At 41.8% G+C, this 20,252-nt stretch overlaps 1 protein-coding gene across 2 annotated transcripts in view; it reads left to right on the forward strand.

The window, feature by feature from the left end:
• zfpm2a (zinc finger protein, FOG family member 2a) overlaps positions 1–20,252 on the forward strand; it is a 118,379-nt gene that overhangs the window by 56,058 nt on the left and 42,069 nt on the right. The window contains exon 5 of one of the 2 annotated variants that reach the window (XM_035956940.2): positions 17,004–17,112. In XM_035956940.2, the coding sequence (XP_035812833.2) occupies positions 17,004–17,112 (109 nt within the window). Of the gene's footprint in view, positions 1–17,000; positions 17,113–20,252 lie in introns of both variants that reach the window. The other variant, XM_023289489.3, reaches the window with a different exon arrangement.

Consider the following 20,252-nt stretch of genomic DNA (forward strand, 5'->3'; position numbering starts at 1 on the left):
CCCTACTCTTTACCTTCAACTCTGTAATGGCTGAGAAGTTATTTAATGAGGATATTAGGCAACATGAGGGTCTTAACAATCAAGGATATTTCAGGCAGTTGTATGACTTTAAACTGCAGAAGTAAAATTTCACTTGATCTACTGATTTGGGCAGGTGAAAAGAGCAGCTGCAATAATCCAGATTTGTTGTTACATAGACATTTGTAAGTGTTGCTAAACCAATATAACAAGACAGTGCATCTTGTTCAGATTTAGAAGAAAACTATGTGCCATCTCGTTTTTGATGTCAATTAGGCAGTTTTGTATTTAGAGCAAGTAAGCTTTATTGAAAGGTATATAACAAGGCATGCTTAAGAACGAGTACAAGTGTTTAAAATAGGAAGGTAAATAGTCAAAAAAAAGAAAAAAGTTACCGTAAAGTGCAATAATTACGCAAAATAAATTGTACCGTAACTGGCAACCATAATATTGTCATTAATGATGTATTGCTGGACTGTAAAGCTATAATAAATGATGCATTACCCATAATGTAACCATTAATTCCAACTTCCAAAATGTGCTTCATTTCCACTATTTGTTGGTATTTGTTGTTTGTACTAAAAGCTATATTCTTATTTGTCAGAGTGATTAAACTTACATTCCTTTAGCAGCTATGCTATCATGATTACTAGCGAGTCCTACATCTAAAGACCGTATTAATATCAACTTCCATGGCAGTCAGACCGACTGAGGTAACTCTTTCGAGATCCAGCTGGCCTCCAACATGAGCCTTTGAAGTGCATCTGTTTTAACCATTTAATCTGCATATTTTATGACAAAACATTTTAACTGGTGGATTTGAAGCTCAGTCCAGGCCTCAATTGAACAAAGTCACAATTCATTATTTTTGATGTTACCCTGCACGTGGCAGCTTTATATCTCTTGTTTCAAAGATCCCAGCAGAGGCGTGTGTTGACCTGCTGCTCTGCTGGAGTGACAAGGCCTCCACGGGTTTGATATTCCATTCTGCACTCGGATTAATTAAGAAATTCCTATTAAAATCATAACCAGTCGCACATTCATCCTGTTAAGAAACATAAGGAAAAGTCCATAAGGATTTGAGACTCAGAGCCCATCCCCCTCCATTTACCGAGATTCCTTCATCGCATAACTTTATTAAATCATTTTCGGAGCAGTTTTGACTGTTTTCTAAGCTCCCCTCATGGTTTTGAAGTCATCAGTGGCTTTAAATAACTCAGGCCGTATTATAGCCATGAAATATGGCTTCTCTCAGGGTAAAGCCAGTTATCCTTGGGCGGAAAAGTGATTTGACAGAGCAACACCTCAAGTTGCCTTCCAAAGTAACACACTCCATATATTTCTCCTGCAATCTCTGCATGAATTTTCTGAAAGGCATCAAAAAACAACCTTCAGCTGCGCCTAAAATGACCCAGCGACTCACCAAGTGATGCCATATGAAGCATCTTCTTGAACTGTTTGTTGTTTGAGTGTTTCCGGTAGATACAAACTTTACAAATTCATCACACTACCTGCCGAACTAGATGCATAAACTGATTGTTGCTCTTGGCAAGAGTGATAAGTTCTTAACTAACTGCCCTCTGAGGAATTCATTGCAGTTTTCCAGATCCTCCTCAGGTTTTCTTTTCCTTTTTTTAAGCCAGCAGGTGCTGGTCATCACCTGTAATAGGCTGTGGAGGGGTTACAGAATATGCCAAACCTCCCTCACAATTAAAAGCAGAGGAAGACGCTCTGGCATATTGCCTTTAAGGATCTCGTGTGTGTCTATTCTCATGGGGGCCCTTTCAATGCTTTGCTGCTTGCCCTCCTCCTCTCCTAAGTTTCATCTTTCAAATGGGGTACTGGCTGTTAGCAGCTTCTCACTATCTCTCATTAAAGGCTAGGTCAACCCAACTGGCATGTTTTGTTTTACGGAGCCTCCTTTTAAGGTTCACTGTAACTTTTTACTTTGTTTCTTCGACGCTGAATAAGCCAGAAACTTAAAAATTCTTGTATTTTAGGCATCATGAGGGAATTGTCTCAATTACAGTAGCATAGTTTTCTTTCTTTTTTTTTTTTTTTAATCAAGCCTCTAGTCATCGAGCTGCTGCCTTGTTAAACATACAGCCATTGGCAACATCCCCAATATAGCGCTGCATTTATCTCAGTTATTTCAGTGGGAGGCGAGGGAGTCGTGCAAATCGTCAAACACTGACACATCAAGACGGGAACGAACCCCGATGCCTCACCTGAAGAGGGAAAAGTTGAAATAACAAATGTGAGAGAAAAAGAAGAAGACAAGGAGGGGGGAAAAAAAAAGCCTGGCTAGTTTTGATGCATGTCAGGGCGTCCAGTGCTGCAGAGCGGGGTCAGAAGGCGGTAGAAAGCGTTTGAGGTAGAAATAAAGGCTCATTGCTTCATGGGTCTCTACCTCACCTAGGAGGCACTCTCAGTCATTCTTATGAAGTGTGACCTCCACACACTATTAAATCTCCTTTTACTCTCTTAGATTTTTTGAAACCGTGGAGGTGAATGAATTACCCGAAAGCAGTCAGGTATGTGGCAGGAGTGACACCTCTCTCATGCTTGAAACACATGACCCGCTGCTGAGATATTGATATGCCCTCTCGAAAATCAAACATATTTTATCCCTCCATCCAGACATGTCATTTAAGATATGACTTTTTAGAGGTCAGGCTATTTTTGTCGAGCCGCCACGTGCGGTGCATAGGTCCGTTTCTCCTGTTTCTCAATCCTTGGCGTGACGCCCAGAGAAGGGACTAAAATGAAACGACTCCTTAAAGTGCCTTACAGTAAATAATGAAAACATAGTGAATTTAAGCAGCGTTTGCATTAAAGTGGACAAGAGAAGCACTTTGGCACACGCACAGGCGTTTAGGAGGGGAGCGTGTTGCGTTCAGGCTGGTGTCTGGGGAGCCGTCCTGTGGAGGTATAAGATGGGAGGAGGTAAGGGGATGAAGGGGGGAGCTGACTGGTCCCCAGAGGCTGCAAATGGGAGCTGATGCTAGAGCTGGCCTAGCTACATGCGCTGTGGCGTGGGAGCCTATGTGGGTTTGGCTGCCGGTGGACGACAGGCCTCAGTAGCTGAGCGGAGTGATGGATGATGCTGAGAAAGAACAGTGAGTGGAGCATTTCATGCAGTTGTCCAGACAGGCCTGGAAAGAGAGGTATAAAGCTTGAAAAAGAAAGAATGAAAATAGAGAGAGAGAGAGAGAGAGAGAGAGTGTCGGGGGAGAGAAATAGCAGGAAAAAACAGAAGGGAAAAAGCATGACAGGAAATCTGGGCATCTGCAGGACAGAGATAGGGTCACATCTCGACCGTTTATCAAAGAGGAAAGCAGATTTCACAGCTGATGGGTCGGCTGTGGCAGGTCTGTAGACCCCAGGGGCTCGGCTTGGCATGAGGGACTGGAGTTGTAGTTATTGCGATTGCAAACCTGTTAACACAATCACATTGGTCGTGTTAGACAGCTCATATGCCTGGGCTGACTGTGATACTTTTATACGTTCTTTATCATTCCTACATCACCTGTAGAATATATACATTTTCATCTAAATACGGTTTAAGTGAATATCTTTGAGGAGATAGTGGAAAAGGGTGGATCTTAACCAGCCAAGTAGAGGACAAGACTGAGCTCTTAACTACACTGAAAGACAGCCCAGAGTCTGAACTGAAAACTAAGTAACTGGCTCAAGTCAGAGCAGACTGTGATGTGAAGAAGGGTCAAAGCAAGTAACAGACAAAAAGAGAAAAAACAAAAAGGACAAATAGCGTATAAAGAATTAAACACCCAAGAGTTGGCGTAGTTGTGCTGTTGTTAGGCGCCTTTTCCTTCTCTGCTCCTCTTCCTCTCCTCTCCACCTTCTCTCTGCTCTGTGTCTGACTGATGGAGCTGCCAGGGCACCGTCTCATCCCTCACTTCTCTCACTGATCAATCAGACCATTAGACTCCAATTACAGCCGAAGACCCGGCGCAGGTGAGCGACGAGCACATTCAGCCGGCTGCCGACAACGCCTCCGCCCGGCTTCCTCGCACTCTCCAAATTAACACAAATTAATAGTGACACTCAGACATAAATGTCTGCAATCGGGGGGCTAAATTAACAGTCTGGGTCGAAGCTATTGAGTAGCAGGTGTCTTTAAAAGCGGTAATTACCTATGCTGGACAGAACCAGGAGGAGAAGGTGGCCCACGGTTTGCCTGGAGTAAGAGGCCTGGCCCCGGTGAGCCTGGCTTCCATTGTAGGTGTTAATAATTGATTGGGAGGCAAGCTATTAATGAGCAACAGATTTAGAGCTCTGTTGTAAATGTGTGTTGATGAGGGTGTTGCCGCCTCTTGTACAATGCCTTCCCAATGCTAATTACTGGGGCTTAGTCAAGGTGCAACTGTAATGAGTCTGGATTCAATAGAATTCTGCTCTTTATGTGTTTTGAGGGCATTTTAGTGCAAATTACACAATAACTGAAACGCATAAGACTTGCTTAATTTCAGATTAAGATCTATCAGGCAGTTTTTTATCTTGTCCTCTATCTTAATATTGTTATATTTTAACTCAATTTGCTGTGAGCACAGGTTTATGATAAAAACACAGATGTACTGCTGTAATCTCTGGGCCTTGATACAAAGGCGGTGATTTGAAAAACTGCAGCTTACAAGGACATAATAAAAGTCAGTAAGCGCTGTTGGCTGATTAAGTATAATAACAATTTAGTCTTAACAAAGTGTTACAACATTACACTTGAATCATACATCATCTGAATCAGTATGATGATATTTTGCCAATATCTAAGCCGAGGAGGATTTTTCAGTCAGTGAAACTGCCTTCAATGGAAAAATAATAATGTGAAATATTAGGATGACCTCTGTTACATTGTTTGTTCAATTCTGTCATCAGGAATCATTTAAGATACAAAATGAAGCCTTAATTCATTCTTTTAAATCTCCTGAACAGTGAAACAAGGTCAATATTTAATATTTTTGCCAGAGTGCACTTGAGAACATGGCGTTTTAATGCCCATGTGCTCACATGTGTGCATGATGTGTTCACAAATTTGAGTATACATGCACTTAAGTGTGCGCTTTAGGTCACAGTGTCTGTGAATGTGCTGCTGTGTGGGAGGGCATGAGCGCATCAGTGTGCGTGTGCAGACTGTGTGCCGCTTTTGGCTGTGAACAGAGAGCTTTAGCTTGTAGACTACAGAAGAGCGAAAATGTCGAGATACTGTCCTAATTTTCACCTGGGACAGAGAGAGAGGCAGAGGCTGTCAACCGATGGAGTGTGATTATTGTGTAATTTAGTACAAGGGTAGGAATATGGGCCTGTGCAACCAAAAAATGCTCCAGAAATTATTCAGCCCATCACTCAAGCCATTTATCTCACCCCTTTTGCCCACCCTCTCCCTCCAATATGTTTATTGTTAGCTACCCCTAAACTTTAACAAGTGGTGGCGGATTTTTCTGTTTCAGAAATTATATTTTTCTTCTTGTCATTGCTTCATTAATCAAGAGGAGGCATTCTGAAAAATGTTTTGTTTTGGAGGCTGCAATCTATTTTGTGTGTGTGTGTGTTGTAGTTAATCTGCGCCCGTGGCAGGTTTCCCCTCCGAAACGCAGCGCTAAGCAGCGGTATCGCAGGCCTATTGTTGTAGCCTCTGTCATAGCAAGGAGAGCCTGATGCAGGCCTGGGCTCGCCTGATAAGGAAAAGAGGATTCAACATGGCTGGAAAGGAGAATCAGTGGGACTTGAGAGTGGAGTATGGATGGGGCAGATGCGCTCGCGCACACACACACACACAAACACACACACACACACACACACACGTACGTACATACAGAGTCACACAGACATACAGAATGGTTACACACATGTTCTACACACATACAGTCACACATGAGCCGACACACACACAAATCATCACCATCATCACACTGGCACATGCCCAGGCAATTATTTACAGTAACATCCAATTACATATGCAAGAAGGCACCCCAGGATAGGACCTCTCTGTAGCATAGCTGCTAAATCACACACACACACACGTAGACACACACACACACACACACACACACACACACACACAGCATCAAATATGCATGCATACAAACAACCATTAACTTAAAAAAAAGAAATCTGTAGTCCAAACATTTTCATTTATGTTTGCATTTAAAGGTGGCCTGAGCTTTCTGTCTGAAAGTCACACTGTCTTGGATATGGTTTAAAAACGCCCGACACTATCAGGACTAACAGGATTTGAATTTCTGTGTTGGACACACAAATAATTTTGGCACAAAGAATGTGGCTTCATCTAATGAAATAATGGGCCCAAATTTTAGGCGGAGAACCAATTTGTGATTGCATGCATCAATTATTTCTTGGGTTTAAACCAATATCAGGGCTGGGGTCTCTTCAGATGGGTAAAATGGTAATTATCTGGCCTGCTTTCCCCCTGCTCAGTGTCATCCATATATTTATCGATGGCATTATCGATGGTTTTCATGTTCTTACATGAAAAGGAGGAAACGTCCAAGCTCATTCTGTTGAAGTAGCCCTTTAAATCTGGGCTTTTTAACCCAGATCAACATGACATTGATGTTTGCTTGTGAGTCAGATGTAGAATGGTTTGCAGGCTGTGGCAAAAGAAACACACTATCATTGTTTTTGTTGTTGTTGTTGTTATTATTTATACATTTCCAAGTTTCTGCCTGCTTGGCTGGAACTCATTGCCGCCCACAGCTCCATGCATTAGCCGTGAAGCACTCAGTCAGTCAGCTAGTCAGAGCTATTATGGCCACAGCTGAGCTCCACTGTTTGAGAGATAATACATGGCTGACTTGATCCACAAGTGAACCTGACATTTTGCTGTCCTTACATCACATCACAACTACCCAAACTGATATGGCAGGTCCCCTGATAAGCAGAGCAGGACTCACTGATTTGCTTTGTGCTCACTTTAATGGCTGCATGGTTTCCTCAAACACACCAAGGATGCAGTGACTTCATCAGGGCACAAATACAAAGATGAGGATCATTTGCAGTGTAATTCACTGGAGTTTGCTTTCGAGATGTTGGCCTTATTTTCACAAGCAATTTTTACATTTTTATATGTGTTTTTATTGTCTTGTTGTCATTATATTGACAGTACTTTCTTAAAATGTGAACCATATTTTTCATGAATCCAGTATCCTATATTTTCTTCACCATAACATAATATCACACAAGGGAGACATTGTACCTTTCACTCCACTGCATTTATTAGGCAGCTAATATTATTACCACACTGTAAAAGTTGTGCATGAATATAATGATTAAAGTGAAAGTACAGAAGCATTATCAGCAAAATGTACTTAAAGTATCAGAGTGAAAGCACCAATTTAGAAAAATGCACCCCTTGGGAGTTATGAATTTATATATTATAGTATTATTACTGATACATGAATGTGTGAGGAGGGAGCATTGTAACAGCATCAGTCAGGGTGAGGCTAATTTGAACAATTTCATTATGCAGTAAAAAATGCAGCGTTTCCCTCTGAAATGCACTTTGCTGTTGCTTTCCACCACAGCTAATAATAGGAAATATGAAGTAATATATCATTCAAAAGGGCCATGTACTAATATTGACTGACTGAGATTGAATAGTGAGCTTAGGTGGGGCATTATTCAAGTAGAAGATGGAGATACTTCTTCCACTTCTGTTTGGTTCTGCAACACAGTGCAGCAGCTGATTTGATTGAAATTATAAATGTGCAGCTATGTGTTGCAAAAGTTCAAATGCATTCATGTTAAGTATTTCAGTTGCTAAAACAGATCATTTTGAGTGCTAAAATACAATAATTCATAGATTTTTTTTTTAGTTAAAACATTGTAGAACTGGACATACACTACCATTCAAAAGTTTGGGGTCACTTGGAAATGTCCTTGTTGTTAAAAGGAAAGCAGTTTTTTCAATGGAGATAACATTAAATGAATGATAAATCCAGTGTAGACATTGTTAATGTGGTAAATGACTATTGTAGCTGGAAACAGCTGATTTTTAATGGAATATCTCCATAGGGGTACAGAGGAACATTTCCAGCAACCATCACTCCTGTGTTCTAATGCTACATTGTGTTAGCTAATGGTGTTGAAAGGCTCATTGATGATTAGAAAACCCTTGTGCAGTTATGTTAGCACATGGATTAAAGCGTGAGTTTTCCTGGAAATCATGGAATAGTCTGGGTGAGCCCAAACCTTTGAACGGTCGTGCATAAGAAAATTCTGTAGATTTCATGCTTGTGTTTTCGTCTCTGTGATGACATGTCTCCATCCTCACAGAGCCTCCAGATGTAGCTGCATACTGTAACTGTATTAGATAAACAGGCAGCTGCCATCCTCCAACAGTCTGTGCAGCAGCAGCAGAGCAGGGACCAGTGGTGACTGAAAGCCCCAGTGAGGCTCTCGGTCCTGGGGGGCCACTCTTCACACCCGCAGGGCTCGAGGGTGAGCTGGGTGTCCCTGTCTCCCCCCTACTCCCTCCCTCACAGCTCTCTGGATGTTTGCTGTCTTCCCGTGGCCCATCAGGGAGACACAGTCTGGATATCAAGCTGTCACACTGAAGAGATGTAGTATCTGCCTGCTTATGGTTTCTGTATGTTGTAACCGCACACAAACAGCTTGATATGAGCATTAACATTCATGAACAACTGTTCCATTTGGGATAGCAGAAGTCATACACGATCACTTACACACTTATCTCAAGAGTTTTATGAATTTGAATGACTGCTTGGAGCAGATTTAGGGATATGCTTCTTTACCTACGATATATCCCGCTTTAAAAGGAGCCAACAAATAAGTAGAGCTGAGTTTTTACAGAATGTTAGTCTGATAGGCAGCAATAGTCAAGCTCAGAAGTCCCTGGCTTCACACATATCGCCTTGTTTTACAGTACGCAATATGTCTTCCCAAATGAATGATTATTCAACACTTCAATACACAACAGACCTCTATTGCAGCAAAGGCGCAAGAGGAAGAACAAGAAGGAAGAAGCAAAAAGAAAGAAAAGTGAAACAAAGTTGAGTGGTGCCAGCTGCTTTGCCATCTGTCACTGTCATGGCTGTAATTTGTGATATGTTGAAACAACTTTCTTGAGAAGTGCTGGAGATAATCCGCCATTGTTTCCATTTGCAAGCCCCTGATAGTCCTCTCGGTCTTCCAGCGAGCGAGTTCAAAACGGGGTTTGATGGACGTTGCTGATGGCTGACCAATCCTTCAAACGTTTGTGATTGTAGAAATAAACTGTTGTCCTCATCATCTCTTTATAAGGAAGTTTTAGTCGAAGCTCCTTGTTAGAACGCCAGGATAATGGCACTATAAACCATCTCCAAAATCACACATTATTCACAGCAAAGAGCTTTCTTGTGCACTGTCACTTGTAGAAATTCTGCAGTTCCCCCTCTTCTCTTTTTCTCTTGGTCATATTGGCGAGGGAAGTGGAGAAACACAGAGGCTCTGCTTGCTTCACCTCCTTCAGAGAAAGAAGGACAGCCACCCTACAGGGAGGCAAACCCCTGCTGGTAGACCTTGATAAGTCCTCGCTGTCCCCTGTCCTGGCCTTAGCCCTCTGATCTTCAGCCTAGTTGGCTCGGGGCCTACCGAAGACAAAGCCCTGTCAAAACGACTCGGGACGGATGAACAACCAAGCAGAAAAATTCAAGTCTTCTAACAAAAAACAACAAACACAAAAAAGGTTAGCGTTGAAGATAAGAAAGCTGATAGGTGCTCGAGGAGATGAAGGTCTGGACAGTGTCCATTCTCTCCCTGGTGGTCCAGCAGCGCCTCATTAGATGGATGTGTATGAGGCTGTCAAAGCAGGAATATTATACCACGGGGTCGTCAGCAAACTAATTGGGTAACAAAGACCATTTCCAGCTCGGGAAACCCATCTTTTAACAGTCCGTGTGCTGAGACTCTGATAAGAGAGTTCACGTCTAATGCATTTAGTGAGGGGCAAGTTCACCATCTTTATCTTATTTACTTAACTTGGTGTAAATATTGTTGGTCTTTTACAGTGGATTTAGTAAGACCCCATTTCTCTGAAGTGCATGTAGGGATCAAACTATTGAACAGTGCAGCAGTACGTCGATGATCAGGTGGTATGCAAATCACAGATACCTCCGTTCCGTTTATTCCGTTGTTAGAACAAAGTTGTGTTTCAGAGGCAGTTCATGTGTTTCTTCTCTTTGTTCTTAATCTCCTGTGATTTTCAGTGTATTGTGCTTTCTCCTGTGTTTGTTATAATTAATATTCTGTACACTCAGATATGAGGAGAGCTCAGAATCAGAGGGTGCGACTGGCTGCACAGAATGAAAGCCTCCTGAAATATAAAATCACATACAGTAGATGCTACTCTAATGCATCATGGAATTTAGAACTCCACCAGAGAAGAGAGGGGAGTTCAAAAGAATATTAAAATCCAATACCTAAAGGGGCACAGAGGTTTATCTAAAGTCAGGGGCTTTATTCAAGCATCATGCCTACTATTTTATTGTTTGTCTTTATTTACTGCCTCTGACTGATCCTAGTCTTCAATGTGTGGTTATGAGAGCAGGGATTTGTTGTGACCCCATTGACTGATTGACTCCTGAGTTCCCTTTTCTTCTTCTTTGAAGAAATCCCCCATCCGCATGTTTATTTCCAACAGAGAAAGAGGTGGATCTGTCCAGAGAATATGCCACCTGCCACCTTGACCCCCAGGGGCCATGGTAATATCCATACAGGTGAACATTACTGGCTCCGGGTTCCCTATTATGTTCCCTCACACTGCTTCTTGCTGCTCAGGGAGTCAGACCTAACTTACATGCAAAAGATCAAACAAGTCCTTCCCAATTGAATTCAAATGGGAAATTCTGAGTAATTCAAACAGTGAGTAGTGAAGCGACAGGGCTGCTCTGTCCTCTGACCAAAGCCAAACACAAGGAGTACATGTGTGTATATGTGCACCGTACCTCCAAGACATGGCCGAGTCCCGGAGCACACGCATTACAAATTCAGCGTTCTCTTGTTTACAGCTTCAAATAGTTCTCAGGACATACACATTAGACGTAGTTACGGCAGTACATATGCAGGTACTTGTGAAGCTGAATTAAACAGTCACCACTACAAAGAAAGCTGGAGACATTGTGGTTTGATGCTGACGGGCTAGAGAAGGTAGAAAGGAAGGAGAAATGTTTTATATACGTGTAAGTTTTAAAGGTAAAAGAGATGAGAGATGATAGGAGACAGGTGGAGGAAAGGAAAGGAAGGGAAAGGAAAGTAATTAATAGGAAATAAATGATGGGAAAGAATATAACAGGAAAGGAAAGAAAATGGAAGGAAAGGAAAGAAAGGGGAAGAAGACAGGGGTGGAGAAAGGAGGTTGCTTGTCTCCAGGGCAGGTACAGCTTCCACTAAACTGTTTGGCTTTAGAGTTGGAGCACCTCAATGTGCCTGAAGGTGTTGAAGAATGGAGAATGGATAGAGTTCCCCCTCCTTACCAATCACTATTCTTCACTCCTCTCTGATTTAGCAAGCAGCAAATGCATTTTTAAAAAACAATAACATGTCTAGATGTGCTATTTGTATTTTAGCTTTCCTTCTTCATTGACATCCTGAGCAGCCAATCATTAGTCTGCTTTATTCTGTCTTTAAGAAAAGCAGCTGCACATACAGTAGTCGTGCCATGCCAACCATAGTCAATATAAATGCGACCACTGTGAGCATTTCAATGGAGTGAAATAAGTAATAGCTAATGCAGCACATGAACTTTGATGCTTACAGTCCAGTCAGCAGGATAAAAGGTGATTTAAATGAGAAAATATTTATTCCCCATAGTGGCGCCATGATAGCAGCAGCCAAATAAAGGCACATGCGCACAGTGATGGGTGTCCCTTTAAAGATTCCGGGAACAGCAGTGACTCTCTCAATTTAATCGATTTTAAAATGAAAAGTCAATTTAACAAAGTTGAAAAGAGAAAGATGGGCTAAGGGAAGAAAAAAGCATTCTCTTGCACTCAAGCAGTAAACTAACTGCCGCACAGAGCAGGCAGAGATTTCAGCTGAATTATCTCCCACCTCACATTTGCTCTTAGGCAAGCAGTTTAAAAGCCAAGCGATTGAGCCAGTGATCCAATTTGAAATGCAGAAATGATTAGAGCAGCTTGCCTCATTTCATATCGAAATTCTCTGATTTATGACAGGGCACCAGCCAAGATCTATCTCTAAAGGGAATTAGTGTGCAATTCCTGCATATTTCTGTTATTTAGTCTCCCAATAGCAGATGCTATAGCCTTAGAGAGAGGGAGAGAGGAGGGAGAGAAAGGAATGAAAGCAGTATGTAGGTATCTTTTCATTTCAGCAGATGTAACCATGGCCATTTAAAAGAGGAGGAAATGACACAAAAGCAGACTTGAGAAATGGAGGTATTTCCCACTTTATGTAGGATGTTGACAGAGAATCTTATTTCAGGATGCAATAAAAAAAACAGGCAGCACCTAACTAAGCGTACATACGAGCTTTTTTGCCAGCATGGACAGCAGTGGGAGAACACAGACGGCGAGGTTGGCTTTGGCCGTTTTTATTCGACAAAAAAAAGACCCTTGCAACCCATCCATCCTTGAGGCTAAGAAAATATTAATACGCAGAGCGATAACGAGGGCTAGAGGAAAATCTCCCTTAATGAAATTTCCAGTTGACCACATGCAATTTGTTTCATCGCAGTGAACAACTAATTGCAATGGACGTTATCAAGGTGTGAGTGTGCTGTCTGCTGTAAACTGACTGGTAAAACAGGTACAAATCCTTTATCCTCACTCCCATGTTAGAAACAGAGAACATATAAACTTGACATAACCCATACATAAGCTTGTTTTTTTTTATATATACTTACACTGCTGGTATCGTTTGAAAAGGACATGGCACTTTGAGACATGCTGTCAGGTCAACACTGGTCAAATGTAATGCAAGGACGGAAAAATCACGTTTTTATTAATAATTCAAATTGCAAAAATGTTGAAAGAAGGATTTAACTGAGAAATAAAAAGGGTGACTATTCACAAGATGTAACATTTGGACTGGTGTTTTTATTTTAAAATGGCACTACTTTCACATGGAGTGGGTGTTGGAAGCTGAATGTATAAAGCCAGTGAATGTCTTGAGATATTCAGACAGAGTGGTTTTGATCTCTCAGTTGTCTAAATCCTGCAGCTGTGGGATCAAGACGGATACAGTGCCAGTCAGTGACCTTGGTGGAAGGAGGGGGGAAGCGATGAGGAAAATAATCATTCCCACCAAGGTTTGTATCGATTTCACCTGCCCTGACCATGAAGCGGGTTAAGAGTAGCCAGTGGTGGTGAAATGGTCAGCAGTGATATCATTAGCTTGTTGTTTACACAGGGAAGCAGGGAGTTAGAAGAAGGCTGAGTGTCACAAGCCAGTTTCTTCTTCACCTCCTTCAGCTGATCAGAGGATCATGGTATCAAGGAGGGATTAGTAGCGACTTGGGATTTGTGTGATTGGTTAATTTATTGCGGTGATGGCAGGTCTTTCATCTATGGCAACATTTAATCAGCGCAGCCACAGAGGCTATTACAGGTTAGCTCCTTTCTGGAGTCAGTCCGGCTGTGCCATCAGCTCTATCACAATTCCCCTGAAATTTCCAAATTATCTGGAACAGGCTTTAGCTTCTCAGTAATAAAAATTAGAACAGATTCCTGATAGAAGCTTTTGCTCACACAGGGCCAATTATAAATAGTACAGCCCTGCCTTGGAAGAGGGAAAAGGGGAAGGGGGGAAAAAAATCCAAGTCTGAGAGATGTGCACGGAACTTATCGTTCAGCCCCTGCTCCGCTCTGATCCAAATCCGTGTGGCTGAAAATTTATATTAGATTTTATCACAGAGGCCTAAGTCTAGAAAAATCAATGAAGGTTATCTTTTATGTTGCAGCAACTTGTGGAAATATTGATTTTCATTTTATAGCGAATTTGGAGCATCAGTTTGTAATCACTTCCTCGCTGACTACACTGTTTTGGTCACTGTATCTCTTACACGAGCAACGGTAACAGAGCTCAGAGGGAGAAAAAAATAAAATACCGGGAGAGTATTGAAACCACTGGAGTGAAGGCAGAGGGTGGATAAACCATAACACAGTACACAGAGAGGAAGGCCCGGGAGGGAGGGTTACAGGCTCTGACAGGGATGATAGTCTGTAAACTGATATTAAAGACGGTATCTATAGAAACATAACAAATATTTACTTGTTTTGCAATATTTAGACATTTAAATGTCTATTCCATAAGCGTGTGATGGACATGTTAATAAATAAGATTAGAAAAAATATTAAACTTTTTGCACTTTGACACTATAAGCGAAGACATCAAATAGGAAACACATTAAGATCATCCCGTGTAGACATGCAAATAGACAGATTTTTGCATCTGACACATTAAACTAGCCAACAGGGGTCAGCATATTTTCCAAACTCCTTTCAGTGTGCTGTTTTTGGACAGGAACAAGCCTCCATACGTCACATCCCCCCGATTGTGTGACTGGTAGCAAGACGAGGAGTTTGTTTCTATAAAGCCAGTTCATCATGTGCTGCCTCGCTCCAGGGAAATCGTAATTTTCTGCCTGTCAATCTGCATTGCTTCTGGCCTCGGCCACTTAGGCCAACTGATCCAGTTGTACAAATGTTTTCATTTGCATTTGCAGACGCTCCTCGCTGCAGTGACGCCGCTGTGTCTTAATCCTAAATATGTTGTGTGCAGTTGCTCTCGTGCATTTCTTTGTCTTAGTGACGGCTGCTACATGCGGCATTCTTACAAAGCACATATTGTCACTATAGATGCTCTATGTAAATCTGCACTCAGAGACTGTCATGGGTTGTTGCTGCTCAGTTTCCAACAAAAAGAAGCAAAGGAAATAGTAGAAATAGACAAATAAATCAAAAATAATAGACAATTAGAATTTTAAAAGTTCCTACACACAGCAGTAGCTAAGGGAATAATTGTGTTTACTGTCATGAATCTAACAAATTTTGTGTGATTTTTCACAGTGGGTGGATGTTTCATTAATGTGGTATTTTGTCTCTGTTGGCTACATTAAGAGCAGCTGGAATATCATGAATTCCCAGAGGCACAGAGGGATGGCAGAGAGGCCTCTCGCTGCTGAATAAGAGATGGCTCCAGTCTGGAGATCTGAGAAAGGGTTAATCTGATTCCCATTTCAGATAGTCGTCCTAGCAACAATCGGCCGGTCTGCTCTGCTCCTTTGACAGGGGTGTGAGATTTTCAGGTTAGCCAGATAGAAGACTTTATTGTGAGGCTAATTTGAAATGTGAAATCGCGGATGACTTAAATTACAGAGGTCCCCTCTCTCTCATCTGCTGCCAGGACGGGATAAGAAGATGCCAGGAGAAGGAATAAGAATATCAACAGACACAATTTACTGTCTGTGTTTGATCAGTTTGGCAGTGCAGTTTGCCAATGTGCACAGCTATATATAAAGAGAGACTATTAAGAAGTCTCTCTTTATTTAGTGTCTGCATTTGTTTCCTTAATTTCGCCGACAAAACCCAAACAGATTCCTATCAGCTCTGCGAGATGTATTCGCTATTTGTAAATAATGCTCTCTAAAAAAAAAAAATCTATGTCCTCCAGCCCCCGACTAGATAGAGTTCATGGAAAGAGGAATGGGCGGGTGGAGGAGTGGGAGGAGGAGGGGGCATGCAGGCACAGTGCCGGAGCACAGTGCTCATCTCTTGTGCATATCTGTGCCAATTCAGACCTTTAACATGCTCAAGTGACATTTGCATTTATCCTTGAAGGTTGTTGCCTTTTGCGGGGGAGAAATAAGTGAAAAGCACGGGAGAGGACTGGTATTTTTTCTGTTGCATTAGGCAGATGGACAGTGTCCTGTCACTGGCTGCCTCAGATGGAAAAAGGAATGAAGTGTCGAGATTGCAACCCAACCCATTTTCTCTGAGCTAAACTATTTCTGTAACATCCTAATGAAGGAGGGGGGGCCCGAGGTTCAAAAGTAATGGCCTTAAAATACTGGCATTTTGCCTTTGAGTAATAGGCTACTGTACCCAGCTGCCTAAGATGTTGCTACCACTCCCACACAACATGCACACAACACCGCCAACGCATCATTTCACAAGAAGCCAAAAGAAAAAAAAAAGACCAAAATAAAACAGAATAGAAAATCATATGAGGATAAATAGAGCAAGCAGATCTGGTGACACTGCACCATGTGAATCTATTATGGTGGATGTTGCTCTCTATCTCGCTGTTTTATTTTTTCTTGCCGAGGAATAAAACTCCACGTTTGACCTCTGACCAAGAAGAAAAATGACCTTACACATTCAGAATAATTTTCCGGCATATTATAAAAACTCTAACCTCAATCGCCCTTTGAAATGGATACTGATTCTTTAAATTCTTCCCTGCTTGTTTCAGGAAATAGCGAGATCCTGGCGATAGAGAAGCACAATGTGCCCAAAGTTCACTGCTGAACACTCGCTTCCTTCTCTCTGAAAGTCACCACCTTTTTTTCCTCTCTTTCTTTTTTTTTCTATGATTCTCAGACACCTGAGATGATATTCTTAATCTGGGAGATCTGACGCTGGATCACTGGGTTCAATCGAGGATGATAATTCTTCCCTTTTGATACAGTTCAGGCTTTTGCACACATTTGCCACCACTCCAGCTGCAACTGCAGCTTTTGTCTGTATCCCATAATGCGCACACACACACACATATACACAAAACCTGCCCTCAAATCTGCTCCGCAATGTACAAAAAAAAAAAAGGGTGATTGGGGTGGACTTGAGTTGCATGCTGCATAGTTTCCGAAATTGTCTCTTTATGGCCATTCAAAGCTGCAGAAGAGCGTAACTCAGTGGTTATTAATGTTTCTTTAATCACCAAAATAAGCAAATGATTAGTGTTTGTTATCTGTCCTCGACCAGAAGACGAAGAGCACGGTCCCGGTGGTGCTGAGCGCCGGCCCCAGGTGGCTGCTGGATGTGACTTGGCAGGGAGCGGAAGACAACAAAAACAACTGTGTGGTGTACAGCAAAGGTAAGCAAGCAGCGCCGGCATCCCGTTATCTCTGCACAGCGCAACACAACACGCCACAATCCTCCATCCACTCCTCTCCTCTCCTCTCCTCTCCTGCCTGTCTCTCTCTCTCTCTTCCTCACAGTCTGTCTTTCTTTTACTTTTCCTCTTTTCCTTTCTCCCCCCACTTCTCAAAGTCACAAACACACAAATAATTGCATCTACAAGCAAACACAAAAAGACATGCGTACACACACTCCCACACCATATCTGTTTTTCCCATCCAAGGAGTAATTTATATCACTAAAACTCTGATTAGGAACTGAGAAACATCACTTGACACACAAAGTTAATGGTCTTTAGATTTCACAAGGTAATTAATGCCCCTTTTTTTCTCTTTTATACTAAGTGAATCCCTATCTCAGGGCAGATAGCGAGGGAAGCGTGAGTGGAGATGGGTTTGCCACTTTGCTTCATTTGTTCTCTCGCTAATTCAGCCAAGCTTTAGGCGCACATCTTTAATAAATCAGCCGTATTCATACAAACCCCTCACTAGAAGTGGATTTATGTAAATATGTGTGGGGGGAAAAATACAACTATCTGTCAGAAAATCCATGTTGTTCATTCGAAAGTGATCCTTAAAAGCAGAAAAAAAAACTCAAATGACCCCCCCACACGTCATAAAGATAAACTCCTCAATCTGCAGCATTGTGTCCAGAAAACCCTCATTAAAACAGCCCCAACACAGATCTGTGCAGAGCTCAGTTTGTTGCAGATTGTATGGGAAGATGCTTAAACTGTGTACAGCACTGACACTACAGTCTGGAGCTTCACTTCTCATGAAAGCACAAGGCTTCTGCAGCTATAATTGGGTCTTGACGGGTGTTAACCAGAGAGACACAGCAAAATAAATACGTAAATAAAGATGTGTTTGGATTCCAAAGGGTGAAGGGAAAGGGCTCCATTTATCACTTTTCAAAAATGATTACCCCGTGACAATACCCCCAAAGCTGAAATGGAGCTTCTTCTCCCTCAAAGTGAATAAGTGGCAGGAGTGGGATTTGCAACCCGGATTTTCGGTCTCCCAATTCTCATCTACTAATCACTAGACTGCACTGGGGAGTTATCCTCTTAACCGGCTACTTAACTTTGTGCTCTTTATCACCAAATCATTAAAGTTTTGATAAGCTGTTAAAGAAGATTATGCACTTCTTTAAAATCTTCTAATCTTTTTGCTCAGAGACTGACTATATGAAACAAAAAAATAGCAGGATTTCTCACTTTATAAAAATGAAGCATTTCCTCTGCCAGTCTTCATACATGTATCGTGCAGATAGCATCAGCACAGGCGAGCATCATCACCTCAGCTGTGTGTTGCCGGCACTTCCTTTGTTTGTCACTTTCAGCTTGACCTTATTAAATTAAACACAATAACATCTCCAGACGACCTCTTGTGAGAGTTGTTCTGTGTTGTACTGTATAAGTTCATTACTCTAAATCCTCCACAAGAATCAGCACACGCTTGCCAACTGATAATAAATGATAATAGAGGAATTAATTTACATCTCAGAGTAGAAGTTAAATATCTCTTGTCACCTCAAAGTCGCTGTGAGACGACCAGAGTTTAAAAGAAAGTCGATTCTGTGTATTTCCATGTTTTTGGGAAATATTAATTTAGCAAATGTTGACGTTTTGTCATGATTCTTCTCTTAAGTTTGCATTTGATGAAAATGTTCCCCTGTGAAACAAATGCTACAGTAAATATCAAAGGTGTGACACTACTAGGATAGCACAAGGCACACAAATTCAGGCTGTGTAATTCCATACTTGACTCAAGCAGCTTTGTAGCAACTTTGCCAAAGAGCGTTGGATAAATCGGTTGGGTGTCCGTTTCTCTCGGTTTTTCTTTAGCAAAAATTGCTCCACATTTTGCTCCTGGCAACTTTTTTTTTCTCCACGTGGACTTGGAGTAAGTTCAGAAAGTGGTGAAGTGTTTGATGCCGTTCAGCCGTTTGACTCTTGCGTCCAGACTGTGACTCGATTTATGCCTCTCATTCTTCTTCATCGCCTTCTTTAAATATTCCAATCTGCATGTGTGTGCACCCTCTGGAGGTGACATTGAAATTGAGTGCCAGCGTGCTGAAAATGTCAAATCTTTGTCAAATTCAATATTGAATTTGGTCTTTTTTCGCTGTAGTTTTGAAGCTGTGCTGGAATTGTATTTATCGTATCGACCCTACCGTGGATCAACCGAAGGAAAAAGGCTTCTCAGAGTCCAACAGGAACTTTCTTCTCACCTCGAAAAGCTGAGGCCCAGATTGTTTATATCTTCACCCCTGTGCTGTTTCCCCTCTGTCGGCAGCTTCATTGCTCCCTGAGATGCGTTATTTATGGAAAACAGTGAATATCTCAATACACAGTACGCCTGCAGAATATGTTTTGGCTCACGTTTCAGTGGTCTCGGCTTTCTTTATGGCTGCCTGCGAAGATAGTAGCAGTTCACTTTGGATGCTTGCCAGTGTGAATCTATGGGGGAGTATCTCTAAGTAAGGACTGGTGATTGGTTTGAGTGGCTGTAGCTTAGTGTTAGGCATTCTGTCCTATGATTTCTGCTTTACATTTTGTACAACTGCTCATCCTCTATCCCCGAAACTGGTCAGGAAGCAGGAGAAAATATGTGTGGAATGAGAGAGGATAGGATTCAGCAAAATTATTCCACTGAGAGTTGTATCCCTGCAATGTGCTATGTATAATACATGCACTGGAGTGTGTAACAAGCAGCAGGATGGAGTAGCCAGGTCCCCCACGGGGCGCCCCTGGTCATCAGCACCAAGACAAGCCAACCCAACACTGTCAAATATAGATTTTTTTTGCCTATTTTTGGGATCCTACAATTCCTATTGCGAGCAAAATGCTGTCTTTCCCGGCAATTTGTACTCTGTCTTCTTGTCTGTATCGTTTTATCCAGATGAACAGAAAAAAACATTTAAAAAAAAAAATAGAAGTCAAAGACCATGAGTAATGTTTGAGTCATTTAAATGTCTCAAATTAAGATTCATAGAGCCATTTCATGAATATAAATTCTTCTTAGAATTCCCTTTCTTGCAATAAGAGACAGCAAGAGCCCTGAAGTGGAAGTAGGAAAAGTGCAATATCTGTTT

This window comes from Amphiprion ocellaris, chromosome 9 (genome assembly GCF_022539595.1).
Source record: "Amphiprion ocellaris isolate individual 3 ecotype Okinawa chromosome 9, ASM2253959v1, whole genome shotgun sequence".
Lineage (NCBI taxonomy): Eukaryota > Metazoa > Chordata > Actinopteri > Pomacentridae > Amphiprion > Amphiprion ocellaris.